We start from the raw sequence: 11,989 nt of genomic DNA, 5'->3' as shown, positions 1-11,989 counted from the left end.
GTGAAGTACCCACTTTGTAATTTATATATCCAAAAAAAATACCAAGTATAGAATTGCTCGATGCAAATTTCTGATTTATGCTGTAGAGCTATGAACATTTAAAAGGACCGCAACCCACATTCTATGCATCAATGTTGACTTGTGAATTAATTCTGAACTGGAACTTACCTTGACAGTACTTTGAGCTTATAAATTCTGACCCTCGACTGATTCCCACTTACTAAAAGGAAAACAAAGTTTTCCAATGTTTCCATTAGATTTTACTTCCTTTCCGCCAATATATTAATTTTTTTTTCTCCACCATTAATTCCATTTCGCCAATATTTTCAAAAACACTGAAAATAATGCTTAAGGTAGACTTGGATTAGCTTATCATATCAGAAGGCACCTCTTGCTTAAATTTTCACTCAACAAAATTTGTACATCCCATAGATTTTGACTATATTGAAATATGGCACGTAGAAAGGGTAGGAGGTGCAATTCAGGCGGGTTGGGCCAGGTTTATGGTCAATCCAGGCCCAGCTCTAAAATTTGGGTTTAAGGCCTGAATCGGAGGTCAAACCCGATTTTTCCAATTCGAGCTCAGCCTACTTTGTAATTTGATGCATTCGAGTTGGGCTTGGGCCCGGGCCAGGCTTGAATTAGTCAATGAACCCACTCTAAAATATGTATGCAAAATATCTATGCAAATGTTATATATACAAATATGTATGAATATATATGTAAATATGTATGCAATATTTACATATATATATATATACATATATATGTATAAATATATATAATTGAGCCGGGCTTGGGCCAGGTTCAGGCTACGTAAGGACTAGGCCTGAACCCAACCTGAAACCCAGTCCAGAGACCAAAAATCCAAACCTAGCCCTTGTAAAATTCCGGTTTGAGTCGGTTCGGGCTCGGGATAGGCCCCCTCAAGTTGCACCCCTAACAAAGAGTGCTTGCATCGTCTGTCCCCCCAATAGGATTCCAACAGGTCACTTTGCTCTCCCAAATCTTAAACAAACGGAGTCCAGAACTAACGGCAGCCTGGACTCCAAAAAATAGTTTAAATTTTGTTAACCCGCCCAAATCTTAAACAAACGGATTCGGCTTTCTTCTTACCTCTCTGATTCATGCAACTCACCGCCCCTCTTCCTCCCTGCAACCCATGACTTTGAACTCTGGAATTACATACTTAACATTTGCTTTTAACCATTTTATTCAGCTTCTTTAGATGGGTACTTACTTTCTTAATCTCACTTTATAACTATTCAGAAACCTATAAACCTGTGAATAAAGATTAAAAACCGAAAGGATTTCATGGGTATACCCATCTTCTTTTGGAGCAAAACTGAACTTTCAAGGAAGAAACTGTCGATAAACTGTACTCTTTATCTGAATTGTTGTACGTTTACCGGTTTTCGCACAACTTCACAAATGTTTTGGTTTAGAGACCCGTTGTGTTGTGTCCTTGGAGTATCTTTAGAGAAAGCACTGGACGCCACAAACAGAACGCACCAAGGCAGGGGCCTTTTGAGGAACAGAGATAACCCACACCCACTTCCCTTATTGACGTTTTTCTTCCCTTAACGTTACAGGTTAAAGAATTCGGGTTAGCTGAATGCCCCACCAATAACTCACACTATAAATCCAACAATTAACTTGATCTGGTTTATGGGTTTTTTAAATTCCAATTTTGATCTCAACCATTTAAGTGATCTAGGTTCATGTGAAAGATCAAGATCCAACCATTTATATGCCAAGAACAACTCTCCATGAATAAATGATTTGAATATTTATCATTATCTAATATTTCCAAGTGGTTTACCGAAACCAACCTAATGAATGCTCGGATATTCGTTTAATTTGGTCTTAGTTATGTTTACCTATCAATGGCTCAATGTAAACAGGAGATCATGGCAACATTGTGAGCCTTATTAAGAGAACAAAACAAGCGAAATATAACAAGGAAACCGAGTTTAATTAATATATTCCTCTACTTCAGAACATTGGTAATAAAGTGATAGCAAGAACGAATTCGCACTTCAATGAAATCAAACCACATCCTCCTCCAGTAAGGATTCATGTATAGAATAGTCATGGTAATAAAGTGATAGCAAGAACGAATTCGCACTTCAATGAAATCAAACCACATCCTCCTCCAGTAAGGATTCATGTATAGAATAGTCATGAGTCCCAACAAGCACATGATGTATGAAACCACAAAACTTGTTGAGAAAACAGCGATATCAATGCCACTGTCGTTCTCCTCATCTTCACCTGAAGGTTTTTCTGGCACAGGGTCTGATGATTCTCCATTGTTGGTACATTTATTCTGTAATGGAGGTCCACAAAGCAAAGGGTTTCCTTTGTAGCTGCTGTTGTCGAACGTCGCAAACTGTGATTTAAAGTCTGGTGTCTTACCAGATAAATTGTTATGAGCCACAGAGAAGACAGCCAAAGAGTTTAGCTCCGTCAGTTCCGAAGGAATTGATCCACTCAAATTATTGTAGGAAAGGTCCAAGCTTTCTATGTTCCTTAGCTTTGAAAAGGTTGTCGGGATTGATCCGGTAAGCTGGTTATGAGAGAAGTTCAATGCACGAATCCCACCTAGATTTCCTATTTCATTGGGGATTTTACCTGTTAACTGGTTGCAGGAGAGATCCAACCCAGACATGTAGTTAAGAATGTCACCCTTGTAAGATCCAGATCTTCTCTTTGTTGTGAAATCCACTTCTTCTTGCATGGAGTACTGTACATAGAATATGTTTAATTTCTCCAAACGATAGCCTTGTACTATCTGTTGAAATGGATTTTCTGTGTCATCTTTACTCCCGAAGTTGATGTTACAGAAGCATTGGGGTATTGTCCCTGAAAAGGTGTTATGGGAAAGATCCATCAACATTATCTTCTTCAATTGGCATAATTGATACGGAATTGGACCATTCAAGTTATTTCCCTTCAACAGAAGAATACGCAGCTCAGAAAGCTCGCTGATCATACTGGGAATACTACCAGAGGAGTTGTTATAACTCATTTCCAGTGCAATCAAAGACGAAGATGAATTTCTGAGAAGAGTAACTGGCAGAGATCCTGTGAATTCATTTCTTTGCAAGTTTACATATTTTAAATACTGTAGTCTCAAGAAAGAAGAAGGTAAGGCTCCCATGAGTTTGTTCCCAGAAAGGTCTAGAAGTTGAAGAAATTCCAATTGTCCAAGTTCAGTTGGGATTTTTCCTTGGAAATGATTATCTCGCATGATAAGAGTGTCCATAAATGAGAAGTTGGAAATCCAGCCGGGAATGCTACCTGATATCTGGTTGTTTCTGATGTCCAACATACTTAGTTGACCAGAGTTGGACAATCCATTATCTCTCAGATTCCCCACGAAAGAATTATTATTTAACTTCACCGTCCGTAACTTGGTCATATTAAAATACGGTGGAAATATTTCTCCATGCAATCTATTGTTTGATAGTATCAAAGCCATTAACATGGTGCAACCTTTGGCCAAGTGCTCTGGTATTACTCCGGTCAAATTGTTATTAGACAAATCTAGAGTCGCCAACTTTCTCATGTCACCAATTGAGGGAGGAATGCCACCATCAATAGAGTTTGCTGATAAATTTAAAAATAGCAGGTTTGGAAGCACCTCACCGATATTTTGTTGAAGCTGCCCATCAATGCTGTTGTCGGAGATATCTGCAGCAATTAGCTTGGGATAACGAGAAAGAAGATGAAAATGGCCAATTAGCCAGTTTTTCTTCAGGTGTAGTTGTTCCAACATCGTATTGTTCTTCAAAATCCAGGTGGGGATTGTTCCCTTCAAGTTGGTATAGGAGAGATCAAGCACTCGTAAGTCATATTGATTGGAGAGAAATCTTGGAACAACACCGGAGAGAAGAGTACAATTTCTTAAATACAGCTCCTTCAACTGAAAGGTAGGAGTCGCATGTGGATGTTCTTCTTCTACTTGTAGCCTGTTGTCTCCAAGGTCAATCACTAGTAGCTTGGAATGGTTGACAAAGTTGCTGAATGAGAATGAACCCGAAAATTCATTATCACTAAGAAGGATGTGCTCCAGTGATGTAAGACTAGTTATGAAAGATGGAATGTTTCCTTTAAATTGATTACTGGAGATATCTATCCTTCTAAGAAATGTCAAGTTGTTGAAACATGGAGGTACAGTACTAGTAGTTACTCCAAAGTTGTTGTAACCAATATTCAACTCTTGGAGGTTCTTCAGTTCACAAAACCCTGCAGAGCAGTAGTGAATTAAGTGTATATTATTTTTAAGATAGGGCTGCAAATGAATCAAGGCAAAAAGGTTGGATTGGAGATGGCATTGAACACACACAAGATGCATATGCATAGTACTCGCACACTAATTTGGAGCAAATCCAAATTCAAATAAAGCAATTTCAATTCTACAAGTAAGTTTGCTAAGATTGTAAATTAAGCCTATGAGGTTTATAATTAAGCATAGACTTTTCACTTAGGCATAAATAAAATTAATCAAAACTAAGGCTCGGTTTGCAAGGAGTAGAACAAATTTGTAGAGTCAAAACCTTGTATTTTGTATTATTTTTTATGTATTTGTGCTGTATATGTTTGTAGTTGTACTCTTTCCAAACTTAGCCTAAATTGTTTGTTTTTGAATATGATGTCTACAACTGGCTTAGAATTGTGTTGCAATCTTTTTATAAATATATAGGGGTGAATTACTTGAATCTCCCTTATGTTTTCTGACAAATGCTTTCAAATTCCACCCTTGACATTTTGGAGGAATCATACAGCAAGCAGATTCCTTTTTTTGGTTTGACTTAACATTTTAAATTTCCTCATCTGCCCATTTGCCTATAAGGCTCAGTTTGGAAGGAGTACCAATACAAATATGTAGAGTGCAAATACATACAAAATACAAGGATTTACACTTTACATATTTGTATTTGCACTCCTTCCAAACTTAGCCTAAATGACAATATTGGAGTGTCTATCAATTGGTAAGTGTTTAATCACCAAAAATACCACAAAAGTCTCTTTTACATATTTCAATAAACAATAAAATTTAAAGTTCCTTTTTATGGTATTTTGTTTATAAATACTCCAATATTATCAAATTATCATTTAAGGGACAATTGGAAAATTTAAAGTGGTTAAAAATATGACATGCATTAAATTAGTGAAAATGGAAGGGATCTGTTTCTGTAATTTCTTTGAAATGTCAAAGGTGGACTTTGAAGAGATCAAAGTATACAAGGGAGGTTAATGCAGATATCAGAAAATTGATACAAAAGGGAGATGAGTAATTTACCCTCTCTCTCTCTCTCTCTCTCTCTCTCTCTATCTATATATATATATATAGGTGGCCTTTAAAAGTAGGGTAAAATACAAAAACCTCCCCTGAAGTTTCTGATAATCATAAAAACCTCCCCTATAGTTTCATTTTAACAAATACCTCCCCTGAACTTTTGAGAAATTCAACAAAAACCTCCCTTCCGTCATTGTTCCAGACGGAAAACGTTAGATTGATGCACCAGTTTTTTCCAAATACCCATTCTACCATTTTATAAATTATTTTACATATAAAATTACTGAAATAACACCACTTTAACTCAACAAAAAAACATATTTCAGTAATTTTGTATGTAAAATTACTGAAATAATCATTAAAAGAGGTTTTTGTTGATGCCTGGGAGGTTTTTATGATTGTCGGAAACTTCAGGGGAGGTTTTTGTATTTTACCCTCAAAAGTATTAGGTCATGCCTCTATTAGATCTACTTTGGAGATTAATCTCTTTTCTTGCATATGTAAAGTAATTTAATTTTGAAAATGGAGTATGCATCAATGCATCATCATTTATATACCCAACAAAAAAAGAGTTTTTCATATACCTTGCAATAAATTCGAACCACTAAGCTGCTGATTCACACTCAAATCAAGAACCTCCAAATTGATCAGATTCACCAGTTCTGAATTAATTAGCAAAACAAATTTAAAAGAATAAGAGGACCAGAATTTGAATATTAAAAGGCTTAATGTAACAAATTATGAGTAGATGTACCAAGTATACATTAAAATGCATCCAAAATCAAGGGGAAAAAATGCTTTCACTTCTAAAAAAGGAGAGAAAGTAACCTCCACAATTATATATATATTATAATTGAGCCTAAGTTCGATTAGGCTCGTAAGCCTTGTAAGCCGAATTATATTAGGCTTGAGCTTTGCTCGATTAAAAATGAGCCTATAAATTAAACTTGGCTTGAGACTTGATTTAGGCCAAGCTTAATCAAAATTTTCATGAGCCGAACTCAAATAGCTTGTGAAAGGCTGAATTCATTTCTACCCCTATAAGTAGGATATCTGGAATGATATACTTAGCCCTTACGTCTTGATTTCCTCTCAAATCCTGTATATATGGACTTACGTGGCCACTGCAAATCAATGAGGATCGCAGGAATCCCATTGAGAAATTTAAAATTTTAAAAAGAAAATAGAAACCAACATCTACATACCTTGCGCAAGAAAGGAATCCATCAGGTCGTTGAACTTAAAAGAGAGTTTCTTAAGGGATGTGAGAGCACCCAAAGACGGCAGCATGCTGTTATTGAATCTATTCAAACTCAAGTCCAAGACCTCAAGCTTTTTCAGTCGAGCCAACTCTTCAAAGCCTGCAGGGGGGTATTACAGAAAAAAAAACATACACGCTTAGTAGTTAATAAATCTACATGCATTAAACTAGAGAAATATTGGTTATTGGAAATCCTGGTCTCTGCAAATTATTGGTGCTAAATTAAAACTCCGTCGATTTCTTGATCCATTGTTGAGCTGGTTAGAATCGACCAAACTTTCCGAAACGTATCCGAACGGCATGATCAAGATATAGAGAGCAGGTTGGACTTATGGGAAAGATAGAAGTGATCAAAAACAAAAAGATGAAATGTTGAATCAGAAGAAGTGAAATAATGAATGACCTGTTGCTGAAGCACTACAAGGCCCATTAGTCTTCTCAATGTTTCATACAAAGTGATTGTTAAAATAATCGTCAATCAAATGAAGTTGTTGCTATCTAAGATTATTGGTCCAATCCAGAATGTCTTTTCATTGGATCCCCAAATTATATACAACATTATTACCCAAAAGGTTGTACGTTGTTTCTATGAAAAAAACGAAGGAAACATTTTCAATTCTTATTACTGTAACCTGATCAATCAAAAGCTTATTATCGAGTAGAATGAGACTTTCTACTTCTGGACACTTCTCTCGCTGGTTTCTCACAATCATTTTGTACACACATCGAGAATTGTATAGTTGCTATCCTTATGAATGGAGAACCTGAAACAAGTGAACAAGGCACAAGGGTGTCTTTTATCTCCATTTCTCAAGCTAAACCATCTCTTTTTTGTGTATTGGCATGCTTGTATTTGGACGGTGTACAACCAAAGAGGTTACTTGTTTGAATGCACTATTGAACTTATTTTCAGTGGTCCAATCAAGCTGTAAATTTAATCCCACATCTATTGTATAGCCGGGATCCAATGGCCAACGAATGCATTACTACTTTCACCTGACCCAATTAGATGCTATGCTAATTAGATGTCATACACCTTAAGTTTATGTTTGGTTTGAAGAAAAAAAAATAAAGAAAGAAAAGGAAAGGAAAGAAAAGAATATCTTTTTAAATCTTGTATATGTTTTTCTGTATTTCTCTTTCTTTTTCTATTCTTTTTCTTTAAATCAAACATAGCCTAAAATTCTAGTGGTGACAAGTGAACAGTCTTTATTTCATTGATGGCACCCTTAAGAGACCATGAGCCCATGACCTAATTGATCCAACTCAAAACTTTGTTTGACTCAGTAGCACGAATCAAAAAGGAAAAAAACAAAAAAAAAAAAGTGATCAAGAAAATTAATACATGTATTGTCTGATGATTGGACTGTAATTAATATGCAAAAATATAGAATACCATTTCATAGTACAGGAATTGGATTGGACAGGGAGTTGGAATATGAACGAATTAAATTAAATTCGAACCGTAGAAGCACGTACAGAATTATAATAGCATTAATAGTATTCAAACAAGTTTTGTGGTGTTGACCGCACTTCAGCTCCATCTCTCCACCGAAAATTGCATTGGGGGGGCCACGGTAATGACATTTTGTGGTCCCACCCACGGTTATAATGACATTATTGTATGTTGTGTATTTGTCATGTTTCATTGACTTCAAAGTGGATGGAAATAACACTATTGTGACTTGTGTATTTGTTATGTTTTATTGACTAAGGCCATATTTGGCAAATCTGTACGCACAGCTTCCGGCTGTGGTCAGAAGTCCGAATTTTGAGCCTTTTCTGTTTGATAAATGATAGATTTATTCGAAAAAAGATGCAGTCTGCAAAAGACAAGAAAAGCCCGAATTTGGAATTTTTTGGGAAATTTGAAATGAAACTTTTGTGATTTTCTGTTTTCTTCAAACGTGTGGCACGATGTATACACTTGTGAGAAAATCCAAATCCTTTGACCAAAACTTGTAGTAGTTTCAAGCCCTAACTCTCAGTTCCACCATTGTCAATCTGTCTAATCTTTTCTTCCTCTTCTTCTTCCCATAGGCTAATCTTTCTCTCCTTTTTGTAAGTATACCATCGAGGGTAACTTGCTAGAATTGAGGGTTTGAAAACTTGCTAACAAGACAGGTACAACCCCATTTTCCCTCTTCATCTCTTATTGATGCTGTTATAGTATAAACCCTTATTCGTCTGGAACCCCTTAAGCCGACCTACAGCTTCCAGTCCGACCAAAACTGTTGCCCTATTATCCTCCTTGATTTTCACCTAAATTGTTGTTTTGTCCCCAAGTTTTCACTGCGATTCCCTGATTTTCAAAAAATTTTGAGCATTTTCATTATTGTCTAATGTTTGCCTACTTAAGTCCATTCCGCATCAGCACTCTCTTTTAATAGTGTCAAAAGTGATGAGGATTTTCCATTGCACAAAGAGATGGTGGATTTCCTGGGCTGTAATTAGAACTTAATGCCTCCTTGATTGATAAGCCACTTTCTATGTGATTGTGGGTGTGGGTTTGGGTGTGGGTAGGTGGGTTTTGAGTGGATGAGGAAGTTGATAGTTATCCTGTCATTTTCACTTGTTTACTTTAGCATTTGGATGCTCTGGGTTTAGGAAAGGAGACAATTCAAGATTGTTTCAAATTTGGTTAGGCTATAACATATTATTGATAGCCATCCTATTATTATTATTGTTATTAGTGAAGAAGAATAAACTATTTTTTTGATAAAATGCTATTTTATTATAAGAATTCAAAGTATATTAGAACGTATTTTATGTGAATAGATAATTAACAACAGCATCCCTTCAACTTGCATTTGTTTACAGGCTAAAACTCTATTGGTTTGGAAATTTGAATTAGCTTTGTATGTTGGACTTTGAATGATTCAAACTACTTTTATGATTGTTCTTTTTTTCTGTGAATAACCAAGCTATGAAGGATATACATAGTTGGAATTGCATGTGGGGCCTATATTATGAATTATGCATATATTGAAATGTTTGTAGGGTCCATATTACGTATTATATATATTTTGAAATGTATATGGGGCCTACCTTAAAAAGATATTTGTGTACTTCATAGTGAAGGATATGCATAGGTGGACTTAACGTGGGGCCCATTTATGGTGAGTGCACATGGGGCCGCAACTATGAAATTCATATTTAGACCTATATCTGGGCTCCACATGTGTTAAATGAATGGTTTGCTGGCCCATACATGAGACATTCATAAATACATAACTCATATTTTTCATCACATTATCAAACGGTTTTCCAGCTCTCATGGTCTTTTCGGAGATCTATGAAAAATGTTTCAACCAAACAGTCTTTGGTCTTCCAAGATCTATTTGCAAAAGCTCACCTAGTCTTTTAACCATCAAATCAAACAACTGATGTTCTGAAAAAGACTTGCCAAACAGGCACTAAGTCCACGCGGTAATGACACTTTTTGGTCCTGTTGGCACCCCTCCATTTTAGTTAGGACCCATGTATGCAAAGAAAATTTGAAAGATTGAATAATTTTATTCATTATTAATTAATTGATAAATTATTAATTAAAATTTACTATTAGTTAATTAAAAAGTATTCAAAGTTATTGTTAATATCTAAAATTTTAATAATTATGTTTTTCATTTAATGTTGATATACAAAATATAATTATTATTAATTTAGTATGAATCAATATTTTCTAATAAATTTAATTTAATTAATCATTTGTAGCAATTTTAACAACTATTATTATTTTCATTATTTTTAAATAAAATTTTGATTAGCTTAAAATAAATAAAAATAATTACAAAAACTAATATCTTTATTAATTTCACTAATAATTAATAATTATATAAAAATGGCAATGGGGCTAGGCACCCCATCCCTACTCCGACCCTGTAGTCAAAACACTCTACCCCATCCCCGCCCCATCCCCAATGTCAGATGGGTTTGTGTAATTTTGAAAAATTATTCAAATTTATTTTTAAATTGTTGTTAAATATTTTATCTTCTTTTTGAAAGGTTTACTTGCAGAATTAGTGAATTACACTAATTTATCTTATATTTCTTATTCTTTTGTGTTATTTTTCCAATTATTGTCTATTTTATTTTTTATCTTATGTTAATCCAAATTGACATTTCAGTTATTTCTTTTCTTTTAATTATTTTGGTTGAATTGATATTAGTGTTAAAAGTTTCATTTTGCACTTTTGTCTAAGAGAACTAGCAATAAGTGGTTGCAAAGTAGAGGGGGTGTTTCAGTAATAGATAAACTATAAGGTAGGTGTTAGCTATATAGGGGCTGATTTAGTAAATGATCCCTACTTTTAATAGTGTAAAAAACCTATATTTTTAAAACTGAAACAAAATTATTTCTTTTGGATGGCAATTGAGTAGTTTAACCTTTTTTTTATTTCTTTTGAAGGGCTACAATGCAGGGTGGGGGTAACCTAGGTGCAGGCAAGATTTGATTCCAAGTCTCCGCTATGACCAGAAAGAGACCTTACCAATCAGTTGGTTGGCACCTTGCAAAACCATTTGGGTCAAACAAATGGATACATGATGCCATAATTAAATGTTTAAACTTTAGAAATATAAAAATAATGAAAATTGTAAAAACTTTGGCACATCTTCTGATATTATATATTGTCATGTCAAATAAAAACAATATGATATATGCAAAGTATTTTGTTAATGACAAAAATAGAATAAACAAATTAAAAATGACCTAGAAATGAAACCATGTTCTTGTCTAACTGGTGGGTATGTGAATATAACAATTTAAACTTTGATTTTTAAAAGTAAAACTTTTAATGACAATGATACTAAAATAGTAAATTATATATAATGTTAATAAATCAACTATTATTAAGCAAAATTATCTTATATCTTATCTATCTAATTTACCCTTTTAGACAAAATATAATAAAATTACAAGAAAACTAGAAAACCTTCTTATATTATTAAAAAATAATAATCAGTTTAGACTTGAATTGGTTCAAAACAAGCATGAACTAGAACCATTATAATCAGTTCGATTGGGTGAATCAGTCGAGTAGAACTAACTCATTGATACCCCTGGTTTATTCTAAAGTACCTTGTACCCCTAGAAATTCATATTGAGTGTTGCTACCAGATTTCACAATAAGTGTAAAAAAGGGATTTTATAGCTAATACTAGTTGTGAGACCCACCTACAAGAACAAAAGGATGTTAGAGGCCACTTTAGATCTGTGCCCCACAAGGGAGCACCCACAACGTCCCACAGCACATCCCCACCGTGTATTGAGAACATCTTCCGATGATGACATCATTATTTATATTAAAAGATGATGTGCTATGAAACATTATGGTGCACAGATATTCCCAATACATGACGAAGATGTGTTGTGAGACGTTATGGGGCACAAATATAAATTCATTAGAGGCCCTAGGGTATGG

The 11,989-nt window shown here is 34.6% G+C and overlaps 1 protein-coding gene across 1 annotated transcript; it reads right to left on the bottom strand.

Annotated features, from left to right (window-relative positions):
- Positions 1–1,990: 1,990 nt before the first annotated feature.
- Positions 1,991–7,279, bottom strand: LOC148843464 (cuscuta receptor 1-like). Its single transcript, XM_088959415.1, has 4 exons — positions 7,132–7,279; positions 6,511–6,666; positions 5,890–5,967; positions 1,991–4,251 (listed from the first exon to the last, which is right to left on the bottom strand). Exons 1-4 carry the CDS (start codon positions 7,277–7,279, stop codon positions 1,991–1,993), a joined length of 2,643 nt encoding a protein of 880 aa, XP_088815541.1.
- Between the last annotated feature and the right edge of the window lie 4,710 nt (positions 7,280–11,989).

Source organism: Nelumbo lutea, chromosome 8 (genome assembly GCF_056320005.1).
Source record: "Nelumbo lutea isolate HS-2025 chromosome 8, American lotus-T2T, whole genome shotgun sequence".
NCBI classification, from domain to species: Eukaryota; Viridiplantae; Streptophyta; class Magnoliopsida; order Proteales; family Nelumbonaceae; genus Nelumbo; species Nelumbo lutea.
This window is presented reverse-complemented; position numbering and strand designations above follow the sequence as displayed.

Excerpts from the sequence above, each read along its gene's own strand:
- LOC148843464 (XM_088959415.1), bottom strand. The coding sequence starts at position 7,279 with ATGATTGTGAGAAACCAGCGAGAGAAGTGTCCAGAAGTAGAAAGTCTC. Across the intron at positions 6,667-7,131 it reads AACAACGTACAACCTTTTGG|GCTTTGAAGAGTTGGCTCGA; the intron begins GTAATAATGTTG and ends ACCCCCCTGCAG. Across the intron at positions 5,968-6,510 it reads GGATTCCTTTCTTGCGCAAG|AACTGGTGAATCTGATCAAT; the intron begins GTATGTAGATGT and ends TAATTAATTCAG.